The following is a 21849-nucleotide window of genomic DNA, read 5'->3' on the forward strand; positions in this document are numbered from 1 at the left end:
CGCATAAGGTGCTGTTCAGATTGAAAATACGAAATTACGATAGGACAAAAACACCTTCAATTTATTTCACACGTAAAGTCATATAAAACTCTTATTAAGAGTACACATGCTTAATTGTCTTTAAATAATGTCTACTTTCACTCTCAAATTGAGCCGACATTACCCCAGTAATCAGTAGTTTTCGTCCATTTTTATTACTTATTTTATTTCTGATTACTAAGGATTTTCTCTGGATTTGATAAGTATTATTATTATTATCATCATCATTATAATAATATTATTATTATTGTCATTGTCATTATTATTATTATCATCATCATTATTATTAATATTGTTATTATTATCATTGTCATTATTATTATTATTATCATCATTATTATTAATATTCTCATTGTCATTATTATTATTATTCTTTAAGTGCTCAGAAAAACTATGCCACGCCCTAGGAGGTATCGTATATGAATTTATAGTGGGATACACCAGGATATAACGGTGTCTGGGGTATGACGTGACCGGTCATTTCTTACCAACCATCTGGCTAGACGGACAATACCCGTGGTGGACAGCATAGATAGCCCATTGTGCAGTTTTAAGCTTAACTTCGAACAATTAGACTGTCAAAGGTCAAAGGCTGATGTAACTACAAATCACCCTTTTCTCATGATATCGTTATAGACTTTTCATAACTTATAACGTTCCTTTTTATTTTGTTAAATATCCCTTTATGAAAATCACACACTATTTTTATTAAAGTATACAACAAAAGAAAATGGCATTAAAAATGTAGAAAATTTTCATGTTTTTCTTTATTTTTTATATTTTAAACGAGATCAGAAATAGTACCAATAAGACTTTAAGTAGGAATTACGCGTGTTATGAAAAACAAAAGCAGATAGGTTATATTATTCAAAAATATTAGTGATGTCAGTCGACAGAGAAAAGCACCTGTAACATTAGTTTTTTTGGAATATCTGACTTTGGAATAGAATAACTCTCTGGGCATGTAGTTTGTTTTTCAATCCAATCGTGCTCAAAATCATCATCTGCTAGTTGTAGCTCAGAGCCAAAACCATCGTCGCTTGTACAAGTTCAATTGTATCTTCAAGTGTGAAAACGTGAAAGCGGTTTGATGCTGTTTTGTATCCGTTTTCTCATAAAAATTAAACAAATTTTAACTGAAAATATTATCAACGTTTTGAATATCAACATACGCCATGTTGGATAGGAATCTCTTACTTATTTATAAATCATCCAATATCAGAACTTACAGCATTAACTTGATTAGTGTATTGACTGTGTATTCGTAGGGTGTTTATGTCAAACGCACACTTTGATATAGTAATCTGGTGAAAAATGTTGAAATTACCGATGAACTGCTTGTGAAATGTTTTACGTCGACCAAATGAAAAGAAGTGGGGAGACAACACTGAATACTATGACTGCATTCATGGCCATTGGCCCTTATAAGAAAATATAAATAGCGTTAAAAGCATATATTTTCTATCTCTCTTTATCTAAATTTTTAAATAGCATTTGACAGAGTTTTAACAATAATAAATGAGGGAGAAAGAGGTCAAAATATTACCTGACCCTCCCAGGTTGCAAAATTTAACTACCGATCCAGAACAGGTTCGATGGCGACGGGTGGTCCTAAAGGGTTAAAAACACACATTGACTAAAAGACCGTTTAACATCCGGTTATAAATGCTGAAGCGCAGTTCTAGCTATAAGCCACTGGAAAAGGCAATAAAACCTGTGATTGCTGTTCTTATTTTGTATATCTTCTTATTCCTCACCTCATTCGTCTGCGGACTTACAAACGCTGAAAACCAGGTTTTGATACCTGTGGTGGGCAAAGTACATATAACCCTTTATGTAACTTTGAGCTTAATTACATACAAACAACAACTTAGCTATGACTCTTTTTTTCTGACTAGCTTCTTGTTACCTACAATTACTATAAACTGCTTTTCTTTACACAGGTTACTTCCTTGACCTGATCAGATGGGCAGAGAACAACACCCAATCTCTATTCGCCCAGATATATAATATTATGGAACCAGATGTGCAGATTGTAACGGGTCAGCTCTACAGTGGTTTAAAGGATTTTCTTCAAGGAAAGGACATTGACCTCAAGATCCAACTTTCCCAGTACTTTTCCTCTATTTTCCCTCACGTGTATCGGCACATAATTAATAACAACCTTGTTGACTTTGGAGATGAGTTCACTAACTGCTTGCGAAAAGTACAATCGGATATCAAACCTTTTGGTGCAAGACAAAAAAGCCTTTCTTTACGAGTCGTTAAGTCTTTTCACGATGTACGAACACTTTTGCAAGTCTTGAGTCTCGGTATAGAATTCATTAATACAATTGACCGCCAAGAGTTTGGGGGCGAGTGCAAAAAGGCTCTGGTCAGGATGATCTACTGCTCTCATTGTCTTGGGTTGACGGCAATTAAGCCATGCAGTAGCTATTGCTTAAACGTAGCTCGAGGTTGTCTCGCGCAAATTGCCGATCTGGACCATCCCTGGAATGAATTTGTAACTGGACTAGAACTCATAGTTTCTGGAATGATAACCGACTATAACATTGAGAAGCTATTAACCATCATGGACGTTAAGATCTCCGAAAGTATAACGTACGCAATGGAACAAGGAGGGGAAATCGTCACTCAGGTAATCTTTATTTGTTCTAAAATTGTATTAGAAAATGAACTAAAACCCGTAAAAATTTAATCTGTTTTAAACTGATCAATGACTGGTGAGCTTTAGTTTAACGTTACTTCAAACGCTATTCCAGTAAGACAGCGCCGTTACTAGAGTTTTCTTTGTAACACCATAAACCCTGTTATATCGTTATCAGGGTATTCATAAACACCTGGGCTTGGCATGGTGAAGTGATTAGGGTGTTCGACTCCCAGTTTAGTAAAATAGTAGCCCAAGAGTTGTTGGTGGATTGTGTTAACTAGCTGCCTTCCCTCTAGTCTTTCACTGCTAAAATAGGGACGGCTAGCGCAGACCCATCCAGATGGTGAGAAGAAGGAAAAACTATAAGCGTAACCATATATCATTATCAGAATTTTCATTCCAGTATTATAAACCCAGTTATGTTGTTACAATCTTAAACATCTATGTAAAAACGGCTCGTTTGGGTTGAGAAAATATTTTACGTAGAGGAGCGAACAACGTTTCGTCTTTCTTCGGTCATCGTCAGGTTCACCCGAAGAAGGTCGAAACGTTGTTCGCTCCTCTATGTAAAATATTTTCTCAACCCAAACGAGCCGTTTTTACATATATATTTCTCTACAAGTTGGTTTTCTCGACATCACTGAATCTTAAACATCACCTATATACCATTATGAGAGTTTTTATTCCAGCGTTATAAACCCAGTTGTATTGTATCAACCTTAAACCTCAGTTATATACCACTATCAGAGGTTTTATTTTAGCATTTTAAACCCAGTTATATTGTCACAATTTTAAACATCACCTATATACTATTATTTGAATTTTTTTCCAAATATTATAAACCACCAATAAAAATAAAATATAGCCACTTTGTTTTAATTACACCTTAAAGGACAATCAATCCCACTAAGTTATGAAAATCATGTTAAATTCAGATGTTTTCATTTGTCTACCGGTGTTCAGAATCAGGGGTGTATAAAAAAAATAAAATTTTAGATTCTTCTTTTATGTCTCAAAAGTCGCTGCGTAAGAAGCATTTCGTCCAATATCAAAATCCATCAGTTGAGATGGACAATGACAAACAAAATATTCTCTGAAACGCTATTTACGTTTACAGTTTAATACTTTAAAACTTATGCTGAAACAAAATCTATATTTATATGATAATTTTAAGATGGTTTTCGACGTTTAAATTGTAGCTTTTGATTGAGTTCTGAAATCAGTGTATAAATGGGTAATATATATCAGATTATTTCAACTTGTCAACAGTTTCTTATATTATAGCTTTGTATAAAAGGAAAAAAATGTAATATTTTTATTATTCCTAACGTACTAATATTATCTCACGTGAGTGTATTCTAAAACGTCTTGATTTGGCCGTGGCATAAATTCGGTGTTCGATATTGGTGCTCTCGTCCATTTCACGAAAGCAGAGTGAAAAAATTGGTTAGAAAAATTATTTTCTTTTGAAATGTGTGTGTGTTTTCTTATAACAAAACTATATGAAACTATCTACTAAGTCCACCATTCTTATGAACATTCTTATGAAATAGGCTTAACTACAGGCGGTTCAAAAGTGCACAATTTTCAGTGTTGCGTTCATAGCTTTAAAGGCTGAGAAACGTTTCATGGGATGTTATTTGTTAAACAGTATATCTGTCCTTTATTGACTGATGTCCGTCCTACTGGTTTATAAAAATGCTTATAGCTCACGAAGGCATGATATAGACATTTACTTAGGGTAGGAGAACCACTTCTTTGACAGAATTAAATGCACAAGCCTTGATGAAAGTATAGCTGATAAACCTAGTCCCCGGATCTGTCACTTGAGAGCATCTTGTAAAACTGGTTGATTAAATCTCATCGAACCGCAACCAAAAATAAATGATTCAGACTTGTTCGTTTGTTTTGAATTTCGCGACAAGCGACACGATGGCTATCTACGCAAGTTGTCCCTAGATTAACAATGTAAGACTAGAGGGTAAGCAGCTAGTCATCATTACAAACCCTTGGGCTACTCTTTTATCAAAAAGTAGTGGGACTGGCCGTACCATTATAACGCCTCCACGGGTGAAAGGGTGAGCATGTTTGGTGTAACAAGGATTCGAACCCGCAACTCTCAGATTACGAGTCGAGCGCCGTGTCGGGCCAGTTCAAAGTTAATAAAACATCAATAATATTACTATTTGCATTCTCTAAACGCTCGTCTCCCGCTAGTACAGTGGTATGTCTCCGGATTTACAACGCTAAAATCAGAGGTGCGATTCCCCTCGGTGGGCTGAGCAGGTAGCCTGATATGGCTTTGTTATCAGAAAAACAAACAAACTCTAAACGCTGACATTTTAAAACAAATATATGTAAACAAGGTTATTAATTTAAAACAAATCTTTCTTGAGTTCAGGCCCTGGGGTTTCATGTTTCATTTGTGTGTATTTTGTTCGTCTCAGTAGGACGAAGTTTTAGTATTTCATTACAATATCTGCATAGCTTTATGAAGTCTACAGTATTTTATATCAAATTATTTAAATTATTTCTACTCCGTGGTTCCATAATTACGAAAAAAAAACATTTTCTTTAATTTCAATATTATTCTAACTGATATTTTTATTGCTGGTAGACCGGATAAGTGCCACTTATTTACCCTATTCTTCTATTTTGTGTTCTACCCATAAATTTCACTTGGATGTTGTTTTTTGTATTTAGGATGGTTTGATTATCATCAGTAGGTTATTATATTTTTCATAATGGTGTTTATTTTATAATACGTAGTTAATAGCCTTTCTGGTGTTAAATTTCACTTTTTAAAAAAGATTATCAAAGAATAATTCCTCTTGCAAACATTAATATGTAATTCTTTGTTTTAGATTAGAAGAAAATAAAAATTACATCCTAAATGCTCTAAAAATTAGTTACGTATCAATGTACTTAACGAGAGTAAACAGTTAAATTCACTACCGACATTTTTAATCTTAAAGTTTCTAATTATTTTCACTTTGCATTACAAAGTGTAACAACAGCTACAAAACTTTGAAATCAGAGCAAAGAATATATTATTTGTTTAAATATCTGGTTCCTTAGCCGTTTCTTTGTTTTGAATTTCGCGCAAAGCTACACGAGGGCTATCCGCGCTAGCCATCCCTATATACGTAAAAACGGCTGATATGGATAGAGAAAGCACTATGCAGAAGAGCAAACAACCTTCTTCGGTCATCGTCAGGTTCACAAAGAAAGAAAGGGTTACTGACCGATAGCTGACCACAAGTTTGAAGGTGATTGTGTAATTGAGTGTAGGAATGTAGAGGGCGTGCTTAGATGTTGGATTATATTTATTAATATAGGTATAAAGGTGTTCCTTTGTATTGGTTTATTTTGGGCTTGAGTTGTTGTATAAGTAAGGCTTTAATTTTTGCGTTTGTTTCTCTTTTTAGAATTTGGATGTTTTCTATGGTTGTGTTGTGTTTATTTGATTTTTAGTGTTCAAAAACGTGTGAAGGTGACTTTTTTGTGATCTGTGAATCTGGTTTCCATTTTTCTACTTGTTTCTCCAATATAGAAGTCGTGTCAGTTATCACATTGTATTTTAAAAATAATGTTGGTGTTGTGTTTGTCAGTGTAGTTTTTACATAGTATAGACCTTAGTTTTGTGCCTGTTTTTGAATAAATATAGTATTAACTGGAATGTCTTACCAGCCGTTTTGACATATATAATTTTTTTCTACAAGTCGGTTTTCTCGTCATCACGGATTACTAGCCGTCCCTAATTTAGCAGTGTAAAACTAGAAGAAAGGCAGCTAGTCATCTCCACCCACCGCCAACTCTTGGGCTACTCTTTTACCAACGAATAGTGGGATTGACCGTCACGTTATAACGGATGAGAGGGCGACCATGTTTGGTGTGAGTGGGATTTGAACCTGCGACCCTCAGATGACAAGTCGAGGTACCTTAACCACCTGACCGTAATACAACAACACAGCATTATAGATTTAACACAGTTTCATAGAAATACAAAACAGTAAGATTAATATAGAACGTAGGAAAAAAAAAACTTGATTAAACTATAACAATATAATGTTAATAGTTATCAAGTGTACTTGATTGGCGGAAGTGAGATCACACGTCCATGGAGTGGTACCAGAGAACCGAAAGATGTCATGCCACCATGACACTTCACGACTGGAGTTGTCTGCTGTACCACTGGAGGAGGTCATACATTAAATGCATGCGAAGAAAGAAGAGTGAGATATTTAATAGTGTGATGAAAGAACAGTCCAAAACGCCATCTATTCCACGTTTAAAACATAACCCAGTATTTAGAACCTACACAGTCATCTAAATATTTTTGAAAAATCATTCTATAATTATTAAGACAAGGAGCCACACAATGTAGCAGCAGAAAAAATTATTATAAATTTTGCATTAAAATAAAATCACCGAAAGACAATTTTCTCCTTAGAATCTTACAAATCAGGCTTTTCTTAATTGCTTGTTCCAAATCACACTTGTCAATATGCAAGTAATGAATTTTCATATTAAGAATATCTTAATGATAATATAAGGATTAAATTACCCCAGCATGTTAATGGAGATATAAACACATCGATTAAAATCCTAGAAAAAAAATGCACAGTCGATACACACATCAGTACATAATAGATTCTCCTGTTATAAATCTTACGTGTTACGTTTTTATTTTTCATATCTCTCGTTCCAGTTATGATTAACATGAGGAATCGATTTGGTTTTTTTCCACGCGAAATACGCGGAGAGGCTAAAGGTGACTTCTAAGTATGCGTCATCACTTTCCACGATGGGCAGCAGATTCGTCTCGTTCAAAGCGAACTGCTAAATGTTAACTTACTTTCATTAGAATTTATCGAGAAAGCCTAAAATACCTTACTTATGAAGCGTGTCATGTTGGCGTAAGAAGAGACGCGTAGTGATTGGCTGTTATGATCCATGCATTTTTTTTTTTTTTTTTATTTGTCTTGGAGCAGAAACAGATAACTAGATTGTAATTTGCTGGCATGACTTCGTCCAAAACTAACCGCAAGAAGCCTTGTTTACTGGCCTTTTTGTAAGATAGCGTGTTGTTTTGTTTACATTGTAGAAATAGCCAAGGTCAAAGACTATAGAGTCGAGGGTTGCGGATTCGAATCCCCGTTGCTCAAACATGCTCGCCCTTTTACCCGTTATAACGTTATGGCTAATCCCACTATTCGTTGGTAAAAAAGAGTAGCCCAGGAGTTGACGGTGGGTGGTGATGGCTGGCTGCCTTCCCTCTAGTCTTAAACTGCTAAATTAGGGACGGCTAGCGCAGATAGCCATCGTATAGCTTTGCGTGAATATTCAAAAAAACAACAACAAACAAACAGACTATCGTTATTTGTAAAACGTTTCCTCCTGTATTTGGCACAGAAAACTAGTTTAAAATTTCTAAAACATCAATTTTCCAGGACAGTAAAACAACAGACTTGTGTAACCCAACAAAATATTCAAATTAGTCTTCAATATTATCATAATTATGTTAACACCTGATTAAAATAAACAGAATGCTTTAGCTTTAATCAAATCTTAACGGCCGATGATCAACAATTGTGAATAGTTTGCACTTGGTATTTATCTAGGATAAACAAATGTTTGCTGATGTTTGTTTTTAACCAAGAGTTAAAATTATATAATACATAGTTATTTAATGTACTTGTAAACAAAAAAAAATATATTATGTGGTGGATGTCATGCAAAGTTAACGTTATATCACGATAAATGGTTACGTAGAATTTTAAAATGACTCACTATTACATGTTCTGTAAGAAGTTCGTCTGTTCTATTTCTGAAAGTGTTTTAAAAGTTCGTTTATGTGTTCATAACCTTCTTCGACTTTGGCTCATTCTAAATTTAACAGTCTGTTACATTTCGACACGCTATTCAATTCAGGTCGTATGGTAATAAGATATTTCCTCCCACGCACGTTGCAGTTTAACTTGAGCAGACGTAAAAACATGGATGGCTTTGATGTTCTACCTTCGTTCATCAGATAAACTTAGTGCAAGTATTGATACATGATAGTATTTTATAAAAAACTACAACGACATAGAGAGTCTATAAACTGGTGTACGGCTAGAGAGGGGAATCTAGTCCCTAAATACGCTTTATGTCTAAGTTTGAATATTTAATAAATACAAATGCTGGACCGTTAACAACAGCAGGAAGTGAGAAATCAGGTTTCCGAAAGCCACCTACTCATTTAACAGCTAAGTAAAATAAATCTTCTGCCGTATTAAAATGTTTAAAATTTAAAAACAACAACAAAAGATTGTTTAACGTTTTCTCTATTAACGACCTACTGAAAAAAAATATGGATAGAATTTTGTGGTCGAAAGACCATCATGAAATTAAATGTAGAAATACGTAAGTTTGAAGAATAAATAGACATCGTAAGTTCGTCCAAAAGTCACAATTAATCCTTAGTTTAGCCGCACTTACAAGAAACATTATACATTTTTCATGTTCGTTTTGAAAAAAACTGATTGTGCTCCCATTGCACCGTGAAGTCAATTATCCCAACAGCTTGCATCACTAAGTACGTGCTTATGGTTAAACTTGAGATGTAGAGATAAAATCAGTACTTCTAACACGCTGAGGAAATTATTAATTTTCTGAATAAAATCATTAACTTACTAAAGTCTCAGTTTAGGTTGCATCGTGTTCGTGGCATGTATTAAGTAGGTACCTTTTTCTTTTTTGAAAATATGTACATGTCCTAAACCCTGCCAATACTTTTATCGGCATTTTAGTTCTAGTTTCTTTTCACATTAGTTTCATTTAAATTGTTTTTTGTTTTTTTTCTAACATCTTCTACGCTTGCATTACAGATGTTAAATACTTAGAAGGAGTGATGGCACTTACATATACGACATTCAATTCCAGGTAAATGAACTTAAACAAGCCTGTTTAAAGGTCTTGGAGTTCTTAGCCAACAATCCATGATTTAGAACTGCTAACCGAGGGAGTGAAAGCAATCAGTCAGTGGCACCCACCGCCTTCTCTAACCGAAAAGTAGGATTGAGTTGCGGTTATAACGCCCCCACAAATGAAACTGCTAAGTATGTTCAATGAAATATTACGGCTGTAATGTTGGTCTTTCCAATACGTAGTCCGATACGCTAATAACCAGAGGCTACGCTGAGTTCGACTTTATGAAAGATGAATATCTGTTCTGTTAGATAGCTTTTAATTTTCTTCTTGTAAACTTATTTATATAAAATTTATTATTATAATCGTTTTATTTAAGGAATCCTAAACACATGAAGTGAAAATGTTTGTCCTGGAACCTCTTAATTCCTTCTATGAAACTAAAATCCTTGTTTATACGTATCGAACAATTTTATGCTTTGAAACGACTTTTACTTTATGTTTGTGTGCTAGGCATATCAAATAGTTAGCATTTTTTTAAAAAACCTGGAAATCTATGACAATGATTTTAGTTACGATCTATGGATTTTTCAGAGATATAGAACTGTAAATGTAAGACTCATCTTGTTTTTTAGGCTAAATCATATACGCATAATTAATGTTTAACTAGTTATCGAGTAAGCTGCTGCTATTAATTTTGAATGGTTAAGCAAGGTTAAGAACATTAAGTTCACAATGTTTACACGAATCGTTGATCAGAAGAAAGTGTGACAGTTACCTATGTTTGCGTACACGGAATGTTGTAGATAACAGCTTGTATTTATTAATCGTATAGCAATTTTTATCTCTTCTTCTTATGAGTGACAAGCATTCTAACTGCAATGAATGCGGGAGTGTGTTTTTATCGAGTTCTTAACAAGTTTGATAACAAGCATTAAACCTTACTAGGCACAAACACATGTCATAGTTATCACGATATACATAATTATAATTTGTGTTCAGAAATAACTGTCGTCCTGGTGATAAATATCAACTGCTAATAGGAAATGGAGAATTGTGGCTTTTAAGCGCTTCTTAGGAAGTTAAAAAAACAAGAAAAGTTACAATTGTAGACCGCAACTTAACGATTTTTCTGCGGATCATTTCAACTTGGCGTATTTTTCCCGCTAAATCGCTCGTGTCTTAACTAAAACGGCCCAGCATGGCCAAGTGGGATAAGGCGTTCGACTCGTAATCTGAGGGTCGCGGATTCGAATCCCGGTCGCACCAAACATGCTCGCTTTTTCAGCTGTATGGGCGTTATAATGTGATGGTCAATCCCAATATTCGTTGGTAAACGAGTAGCCCAAGAGTTGTGGGTGGGTGGGGATGACTAGCTGCCTTCCTTCTAGTCTTACACTGCTAAATTAGGGACGGCTAGCGCATATAGCTCTTGAGTAGCTTTGTGCGAAATTCAAAACAAAAACATCATGGTTGTTCAAAACAAACAAACTTTTTTGGTTAGACTGTGTGGTATAGGTTTGTTTATTCGAGCTATATTTCATTGTAGCCATTCACCAGTTAGGCCTATTTAATCTACAAACGTTAGGCTTACCCTTTTACTGAAGCGTAGGCCTAGGTCTAAACCAAAACTAAAAATACAAGTATGCTAACAAGTGTTAGTAAACTTCTTGGTGTGAATATAGGCATCATCAGTAGCTTATTCTTCATACTTAAATTAATTTATCACAAGTGAGAAACAGATACTTAAATTGACATCAGGATTAGCTGCTCTGTTAACCCATTTACTGCGGCTGGGAAATATACGTCTCAAGACGAAGTAAACGGGTTTAAAAAATGTCTTTGATTGCACCACATTACATCATTTTTGGGCCACTTCTTTAAATTGTTTGTTTGTTTGTTTTTAATTTTATGCAAAGCTACACGAGAGCTATCTGCGCTAGCCATCCCTAATTTAGCAGTGTAAAATTAGAGGGAAAGCAGCTAGTCATCATTACCCACCACCAGCTCTTGGGCTACTCTTTTTACCAACGAATAATGGGATTGGCTGTCACCTTATAACACCACCACGCCTGAAAGGGCGAGCATGTTTGGTGCGACTGGGATTAGAGCCTGCGACCCTTAGATTACGAGTCAAGCACCTTAACCACCTGGCCATCCAGGCCCATTCTTCAAACTTCTTTATAGCATGATAGGACGGCTTTCGCCCTCCCAGGAGCCCCCCGCTAGTACAGCGGTATGTCTCCGGATTTACAACGCTAAAATCAGGGGTTCGATTCCCCTCGGTGGGCTGAGCAGATAGCCTTTGTGGCTTTGCTAAAAGAAAACACACCTCTCCCAGGAGCATCGAGAGCCAGTACAGGTTCCGGGGCAAACGTCCTTACGAGCCCACCTTTCTTCCACTTTTTTTTTAACATTTTAAAGAGATTTTTTTTTTAAAAAAGGATCCCAAATTATAACAATAACGAGCTCATGAACTTGACAGTGATAGCAGTAGTCGTTTGTAGCTCTCGGTATGAGAGTAAAAACGTTGATAATGAACAACAAATATCTGTTAAATCTACAAAGTAACAAATATTTACTACTCAAATTATTACCCCAATCATTCGTAATATATCAAGTGTCTATATGAAAAGAAAAGTCGAAAACTGTGTTGTTGATTTTTTTATGATTAAATAAAGATACAGCCTAAAGGTACTTCATGGTGTAATCACGTTTTATTCACTCCAGACCGGCCCGGCGTGGCCTAGCGCGTAAGGCGTGCGACTCGTAATCCGAGGGTCGCGGGTTCGCGCCCGCGTCGCGCTAAACATGCTCGCCCTCCCAGCCGTGGGGGTGTATAATGTGACGGTCAATCCCACTATTCGTTGGTAAAAGAGTAGCCCAAGAGTTGGCGGTGGGTGGTGATGACTAGCTGCCTTCCCTCTAGTCTTACACTGCAAAATTAGGGACGGCTAGCACAGATAGCCCTCGAGTAGCTTTGTGCGAAATTCCCAAACAAACAAACAAAAACCGTTTCCCCCTTAGCTTTACCTATAGGCAGACCTGCGCTTTACTCCCTACTCAGTGCCTAATTAGTGGCTTCATGCTGTCTGGCAGTGTCACTTTCGACGTACTTTGCTGCTTAAGAATACATTTAATTACAATTTTTGTTGTGTTTTAAACGCTTCTCTTACACGAAGCCTTAGTATAGGAATATCAAAGAACCATATTACAAGCGTAAATAATCGATTAACTTGCTAGCGATAAGAAAGATTTTCGAAACAAGCACTCACGTACAATTATGCATGAGCAAAAGGCCCAAGAATGCAATGGTTTCATCGACCCAAGATCTAAAAGTGCACAGTCAAATAGTCGGGTAGGTTAGTGTGACAATCCCGAATTAAGCCTTGTCCCACAATTCCCACTTTCGTTTGGTGTGATAATAGCAGGTTTAGTTTAATGAAATAATCCCGAGTTTCAATTGATGTGATAATTCCAAGTTCAGCTTAGTGTAATAATCCCAAGTTTAGTTTCATGTAATAATTGAAAGTCATCACCACCCATCGCCAACTCTTGGGTTACTCTTTTACCAACGAGTGGTGGGGTTGATCGTAACATTATAAAGACCCCATGGCTGAGAGAACAAGCATGTTTAGTGTGGCGGGGATTTGAACTCTCAACCCTCACATTGCGAATCGAACCTCTTAACCATTTGGCCATGCTGGGTCACGTTTCTCGAGACTGGTAAATAAAATGTTCTAAAAATAACTTCTTGGAGAAGTCAAACATTAAAGATTTAATTACAGCTTGAAACCATTAACAGTTTGTTATTCAATGAATGTGAAGAATACAGTTACTTGCTAAACATCAAATTTAGTTGCTACGTAAAATTTATGTCGGTTAGGAAGATATTTTGATGTTCTGTAAAATATGGCAAACCAGATCACTGATCATAATTCCAGATTATCATGTCCAAAGGAAGTATTATGATTTATAAGTAAAGATTAAAGACAAAGTGTGAAATTTGAGTCCTGTCTGCGTGTGTCTTTGTGTGAAAATTGTGGATTTAATGGGCTGGGAATGTCTGGAAAATAAGACATATCTTACGCACTGACTACGAAAGCATTATTATCACGTGATGAAAGTTGTTAAGTTTCACGTGGGGTGACATGGTGGGTCCTTTGCCTCTGCCTGTTTTTGATCTTTGTAATACGGTAAATTGTGACTGTTGTAGGCATTATGTACACAAAATGTAAAAAATAATAATTATTATTATTATTACGTTTATATTAACGGTATTGTTGAAAACCTTTACATAGTAACATAATACAGTTGAAACTATAAGTATAATTAAGTAACCTAGAAATCTTATTTTAATCTAATCATGAAATTGTATATAGTATACACATTCATGATGTCAGCAAAGTAGTGTAAGCTCAAGAGACCAATTTCGAACGAAAATATGTGCTATATAAATAAATGTCAGTAGGTGTGTATGTGGGTGGCTGGCTGTTCCTTATACTTTTCCACATTTCTTGTTTAATCAGCACAAAACTTGACGCCGTGATACAGGATGATATAAGAAAGGTTATGAGGGGGAGTGGTCCCCTCGTCTAATTTAATATTGATAGAATTCTTGAAAATACTCTGTCTTTCTTTTCAGTAGTGGTAACTTTATGCATTTTTATTGTACTTTTAATGTTTATTATGTTAATAATAAAATTAGAAGCACAATTTTCTATCCTTTGTTATAAACGTTACAACGCTAGAAACCGTTTTTCGATACCTGTGGTTGGCATAGCACAACTCTGTGTAATTTTGTGTTTAACTACAAACAAACAAACTCATTATAAACGAGTGTTTATTTCACTCGTCCAAAGAGCGGGTACTCCAGCTAGCATACTAAAAACCGAGCACTTTTAAAAGGTGGGTCTTTTTATATATATGTGTGTGTGTTCCATCATAAATATATTATATTCGCATAGTCATTAGCTTCTCGGGTATTTAAAAAACCCTGAAAACAGTTACTGTATTTGAAATAAAATATAATTCTTATATATACAATAGGAATATGAGTTCTCTGTGATGACACTAAATCTCTTATTTCGCCACAACTTTTGAAACGTTTAAAATTCCGATACACCAGTTATGTTTCTTATGCATAATAGGAATTTCTTGTGGACGTCAGTGGACGTTTTATTACTCTACCTTTTTGAGGGTGGGAAGGGTGAGGGATGGGATTTATTCCGGACCCACCGGTAACTTATTTAACAGAATTAATGAAATGTGTATATTTCTGATACGCTAGATGTATTTGATTCTCGTAAAATTATTTTTTTAGTCTTTCAATTTGCTATGACGATTCAAGTTTAAATATACGCTGAGCAATTTAGTATTAACTTGGTTTTAGATACACTTACCCGATTTAAACCTAAAGTCACTGCAATTTCGAAATGATATTAAGTGAGTGGTACAGAATATCGCTACTCCCTCTTGTGAATGATTTTTAACAATAGTATGTGTAATTTTTTAAAATACCCTGCTATTTATTATTTAGTGAGCTATTCCGTTCAATCTTGTTACAAAACCTGTACAAAAATGCCACATTACACTAATTATTTAACTACGAGTTCTTCATTTGGGGCGTACGTTTAAATTAACTTTTCTTTTCTTTTTTTTATTGTCTTCCCATTCTAGGTCCAGCGACGCTGTAACGATGGCCAACCTCCAAAACTGTCAGCTCGTCCAACTTCAGTTGTTTCCTTTCAAGACTCGGCCAACACCGAGGCTGCTACCACCAATTTTAAACCAATACTTTCTCAACAACTTCAAACCTTCGTTCAAAACCTTGCAGATTTCAAAGGTTACTATGGTAACTTGGCTGACACCGTGTGCAACAACAGCCCGTGGTCCTCCGGGGAAGATGTTCATTGTTGGAACGGCAGTGATATTGGAGAGTAAGTACGCTATTAGTACACTGATTTTATTTAAATTCTTCCTTAAAACGATGCTGCATATTATAACATACGAGTGATATATGAAGGCGTATAACTCTAACACAGGTTAATTAGTGTGTTCAAATAAAACAAATGCCGGGACTATAGAATTTCAGATCATGACGTTATAGTTGTTGTAGCTTTGTTTAATGCAGTGGCCCGGCATGGCTAAGTGGGTTAAGGCGTTCGACTCGTACTAGGAGGGTTGCGGGTTCGAATCCCCGTCACACCAAACATGCTCGCCCTTTCAGGCGTGGGGACGTTATAATGTGATGGTCAATTCGTTGGTAAAAGAGTAGCCCAACAGTTGGCAGTGAGTGGTGATGACTAGCTTCCTTCCCTCTAGACGTACACTGCTAAATGAGGGACGGCTAGCGCAGATAGCCCTCGTGTAGCTTTGCGCGAAATTCAAAACATACCAAATATTTAGTGCAGAGCTACTTAGTGGGCTATCTGGTCTCTGTTCACCTGTTTTGGATAAAGACACCCCATTTAATCCATAATCTTAAAAGAGAGAGAGAGTTTTTTTTGTGTGTGATTTGTTAATATGCACAAAGCTAAACAAAGGGCTATCTGTGCTCTGTCCACTACGGGTATTGAAACCTGGTTTCTACCAGTATAATCTACCTGTTTGGGGTAGAGATAATAATTTCATTTAATCCATAATCTTAAAAAAGAGAGTTTTTTTTTGTTTGATTTGTTAATGTGCACAAAGCTAAACAAAGGGCTATCTGTGCTCTGTCCACTACGGGTATCGAAACCTGGTTTCTACCAGTATAATCCACTGTCCCACTGGGGGAAAGAGAGAGATACATTATTTTTGTTATATTAAAAACGTTTGTTGAACTTGCCACATTTTTGTTATACATTTTTCATTTACTTGGATCCCATTTAAAAGATGAGGAAATAATAACTCACTTTCTTCATCACAGACCAAACAACATCAAGCACATGCACTTCATCCTGAAACTTCGCGAGATAAACTGAGATAAAGGTTACAGTAGGAAGAATAAGCATCAATGTTCGAGTGTAGACTTTTATTATTATTGTTATTATTTACACAAGATACCAGTTACCATTCGTCAGTTATAAAAAAAGTAAAAAACTTGTTTGTTTATTGACTCTCTCATAAGCTTATTCAGGGACTACTTGCACCAGCCGTTCATAATTTTGAACAGATATATTGAGGGAAAAGTAGATAGATATTCTACGTCACCCTCTGTCTAACCTTTGATCTTCCCTTTAACAATGTGTGATGAGATTGATCGTCATATTATAACAAGTGTCCTCCCCTAAGTGGCACAGTGTTAAAAACCAGGTTTCGATATCTGTGATGAATACGACTAAAATAGCCCTTTGTGCTTAATTACGAACAAGCAAACCATAACGTCCCCACGGCTTATTTACATGGTCGGTAAAGGGTTACGATCCCGCTGCTAACTGCAGATTTTGAGTCGAACACCCTACTCATTAGACCCATAGACTGAAATTAAGTTAGTGTTTTATTTACTGGTTATTTTAAACATCAGATAGATAGTATATTACTTTCAACTTGTAATGATTCAGTTTCCAAAACAAAATTAACGAATAGAACTAGAAATTGAGCGCACGTGTACAAATAGAAGGATAAAACAAAACATGAAATCATATAACAGGATCGTACAATGAATCTTCATTGAATAATCTAGTTGAAAATATCAGTTGTTGGTGATCTCTGTGGTCAATCATCAGTTTGTTTAGATTTGAATTTTGCGCAAAAGTTCACTAGGGTTTTCCACTCTAACCGTCCCTAATTTAGTAGATGGAAGGCAACTAGTCAACACCATCCAACTAACATGCTGAATACCCTTTTTATACCCCCCGTTATAACTGAAAGAATTAACATATTCGGTGACAGGAATTTGAACCTGGGATATTTCAGGTTGCGAGTCGAGCGCTTTAACCACCAGATCACACCAGGATCCATATTAAGCAACAAAGTTAGATTTGTTACCTAAACCAGGACTCATTCACCAGTCTTAAACACCTTTCTCACGCTCACTGATATCCACAGTTACTACAGGTTTAATCTCGAAGTAGCGTATGTGTGGTGAGCTAATTTCCCTACAGGTATAAAATAGATATTTGCTTGGTTATCTGCATATTCAACTACGTTTTTAAGTTGCTTGAGAAATAAATGCACCGAACACGTTTAAATATAGTGAAAATAATTATTTCAATCACAACAAAGAAGTAAGCGCACGTACTACATAGACAAGTGAATGATTACCTCTAGATCGTCAACTTTTCTTTCTTCCAGTTAAATTTCTGCAGAACCAGTCACGAAAACCATATAGGAAAAACCTATAAAATCATGTTTGAATCTCACAGAAAACCAACGGTTTCTTTGTCTTGTAACGGCGTCATCATGCGACGAATCATTTCCCTGCGTCCGAACATTCGAATATCTTCGCCTCGACTAATGAAAGAATGGATCCATCTTTTCACTTGCAGGAGAAGTTAAACTTTATCGGAAGAATGAGAAGAGAAAGAGAGAGACAAAGTCATAGTTGAAGGTAGAAACTCCACTATTTCTGGACCACGCATTCTTGCCCAAAAAAACCTTCATAGAAGTAATCTACTCGAGAATTTCAGAAAGCTGTATATAAACTAAATACAGTGGGAATAAACTACATGATACACTCGAATATCATATGTGCACAAAAAGTGCAGGTGGACACAGAGTTTATTCTGAAATAAAGTAAGTACGTAAGGGTTTAATATATGTTGGTAAAATCATTTCAAATTATATTCACCCCAGTAGCTTAGCGATAAGTCTGGGGTCTTATAACGTTGAAAATCGAGTTTTGATATCTGTGGTGGGCAGAGCACAGATAGTCCACTGTGAAGTTCTTTCCTTAACGACAAACAAATGAATAATAGTTGAAGAGAGCAGATTAAAAATAATAAAAGTAACAAAGATCATATAAAGTTTTGTTACACAACACAAGAGCCTTCTCAACGCCTTCATGGGAACATCATAATATGAGGTCAATTTCACTGTTCGTTGGCAAAAACGTAGCCCAAGAGTTGGCAGTGGGTGGTGATGACTAGTTGCCTACCCTCTAGTCTTACACTGCTAAATAAGGGACGGCTAGCGTAGATAGCCCTCGAGTAGCTTTGCACTATATTCAAAACAAACCAATCCCTCTAGTCCTTCATTCCAAAATAGGAACGGCTAGCGTAGATGGCTCTCGTGTAGCTTTGCGTGAAAATAAAAAAAACAACAAATAAACTTACTAAATAGTTGACTTCGACTTTTTGTGCTACTCTCAAGATCCACAGTAATCGTCGCTAATCTTAGGTGATCTCTCAAGATTATTTGAACCTAAGCTTGATTGATAATAGTAGCTGCAACGTATCCAATATACTACTGCATAATAACGTTTCTAAACGAGGTTAATTCATGTATAAATTGGTTAAGTTTGAAACAAAATATGTTGTTGTTTTCTGTACGACGAGAGCAGTCATTATCAGATCTAAAACCGATTAAGTCCCAACATCTTAGTTACTGACGTCACGTCACTAAACATCAGTAGTTAGCATTATTCTCGAAGCAGAGGAATCACCAAAACCTCTATTAGTTTTCAAATATTCATTACTTTTTTACGTGTAATAATAAATTAGGTCTTCTAGCTATGTTTCTTAGGTCGATTATCTTATAACGTTAAAACATATAGTTATATAAACACTGTGTCCCAATAATATAAAGTACCCCATGTTATCCTAATGTTTTAAGTAGTTTATTTGTTTTTGTCGGAGCACAACCACATTGGGCTTTCTGCTATGTTCACCGCAAGAAATCGAATCCCAAATTTTAACGGTTCAAGTCTGTGAACGTACCGCTGTCCCAGCAAGTGACTGTTTTGGAATAGTATACTGAATATTTCCGACTTCTGTATTATGCTAACTTTGTCAGTAGTAGATTCATCTATTCAGGAACCGTAAGTCAAAGAAACGCGATGTTTATCAATATTTTTCCTTCCCGTTAAGGTACAGAAAGACGATAGCAGGTAGTGGCGTAGGTGCACAGAAATATAATCCAGAAGTTATTGTCGGCACAAAACAGGACTTGATGATGACTTCTCTGGTGAACAAGCTGGTGCACATGAGAAGGGTAAGAAGGTTTTACATTTGGTATTGAAGAGGAATACATGTTTTAAAATAATTCAATTTTATATTTTATACTGTTGAGTTTCAATGTGTAGAAAATTAATTAGTAGCAATCCCTTTTACACAAACTCGGTAGAATCTAAGTTTATGGATGACCAAAATTCTTAATAGAATAATATAACTATCCGCGCTAAAAATAACTAATTACATATATTTTTACTTTAAAAGATAGTTGCCACTCACAGTCGTATGTTTCTCTACCCAACAAGCCGAAAAACAAGGCAAGAAGCCATCGCAAAGATACCAAACCATAAAGTAACCAACCAACCAAATTGTTCATCTTTCTTCTTGTTGTTTCAGTCGAAATAACTTTACAACTAACTCATTGCTAACATCATTTAAACCTAAATCTATTCGATGTGTTTCTGGGCTGCACGATGTAATCAAGTAGTCATAATGACAAGTAGTAACTAAGAAAAATTATAATTCTAGTGCAAACAGTATTAACATTACAGAAATCTGGTGTTCATCAAAAAAACTAAGGTATACAAGGTAAAACAGGAATTAACAGCCATAATAGATGAACATTAGATTACTGTAACGTGTTGAATACTCAATGCTTTGTACATTATACAATCGGTATATTCAGGGAATCATCCCCTTTATTATGTATGAAGGTGTAAAAATCAGTCATGGAAGAAACGCCACAAAACAAGTAATTAAAAAGTTCTGTAAAACAAAATTAATCAGTGATAGCAGTGTCCAAAAAAATGCAAACAAGAATAAACAGATGATACAGCCATAAATAGATTGTCCTTAAATTACTTTTAATATTAAAATTTAATGTTAAACTGCAATGTGCATTTCTGATTTTAATATTACTGCAATTGAAAGTTATTTATTTCTGACTATTAATATGCATTTTTCTCATCATAATGCCATGGTCATGTCAAGATAGGTATCCACGTAGGACCATTAAGAGTCTAGAACTTACGTACAAGCTGAGTCAAAACATGTCTTTATTATTACAGACTTTTGCTACGATGTTGGTCGAATTAACCGACTTCATAACCATTGTATATTCGTGTATGTTATAGTGTACCATTACATTTTTATATTGAAAGTCATATACGGATTATCTGTTTATAACTGTATCATCCTTATATTCTTGTTTGCATTATTCTTGGCACTACCATCTGTACATGATTCTACGTTTGCCAAATGTTTTTTATTCCTTTTAATATAGTATCACATATATTTCTTACTATTGGACATGTTGGAAATTTCGTTTTTATGGTGTAGAAATTAAGATTTTATAAATGTTATTTTAAGATAACATCACTCACATAACACACGTTTTTACTGGATACGGTATGTTGTTAATATGCATCAACAGAAATATTTCCATGGACGTTAAAGAACATTGTTTTAATAAAAAGAACAATGTTTTAAACTATATTTAGATATAAATCCCTATGTTTAAATGTAAATTTCCATCAGTGTTTCCTAAACGCTGTTTTATAATAACCACTTGTAAAATGTTTGGTGTTAAGCTCCCACATTCTGTCACAAACGATATTTATACTAAATGGAATTCCTGGGTCATTCTCAAAACAAAATTATGAGCACATTCGATTGCTGTAGAAAGCACCGTTTGAGTGGTCAGGACATTGCCACAGTTAAACAATGTGACATACTGTCTTGCATGCCACTTTTTATGACATGTATAGCAACAATTCATGCATTAAAACTTGTTTCTTTTAATTCAATACGATGTGTATATTCAGTATTCAAGCTTGACTGGCTTTACCGCTTCCTACAGACGTTTCATGCTTACAGTGAATATAAACATGAAATATAACATATTATAAAATCTACTCAGAAATGTCATTAGGGATGCTGGTACTCAGAGAAAAAACTCTTTAAGATAAGTCTGGAAGCTTGTATCTGGCTTGATAAATACGAACTGTTAAAACTTCACTGTAATACGTCTGGAAGCTAAGATTGGTCCTGTTAAACCCGAATTGTTAAAGCTTCAGTGTGAATATGTCTGGAAGCTAGTATTGGTCCTGTTAAACACGAATTGTTAACACTTTACTGTAATAGATACGTAATCTT

General features: G+C 35.4%; 1 protein-coding gene across 2 annotated transcripts in view; it reads left to right on the forward strand.

Annotated features, from left to right (window-relative positions):
• LOC143244015 (glypican-5-like) overlaps positions 1–21849 on the forward strand; it is a 49876-nt gene that overhangs the window by 24533 nt on the left and 3494 nt on the right. For both annotated transcript variants that reach the window (XM_076487957.1, XM_076487958.1), the window contains exons 3-5: positions 1983–2677; positions 15281–15540; positions 19612–19735. In XM_076487957.1, coding sequence (XP_076344072.1) covers positions 1983–2677; positions 15281–15540; positions 19612–19735 — 1079 coding nt within the window. The remainder of the gene's footprint in view (positions 1–1982; positions 2678–15280; positions 15541–19611; positions 19736–21849) is intronic.

The sequence above is a fragment of the Tachypleus tridentatus genome, chromosome 2 (assembly GCF_004210375.1).
Source record: "Tachypleus tridentatus isolate NWPU-2018 chromosome 2, ASM421037v1, whole genome shotgun sequence".
NCBI lineage: Eukaryota > Metazoa > Arthropoda > Merostomata > Xiphosura > Limulidae > Tachypleus > Tachypleus tridentatus.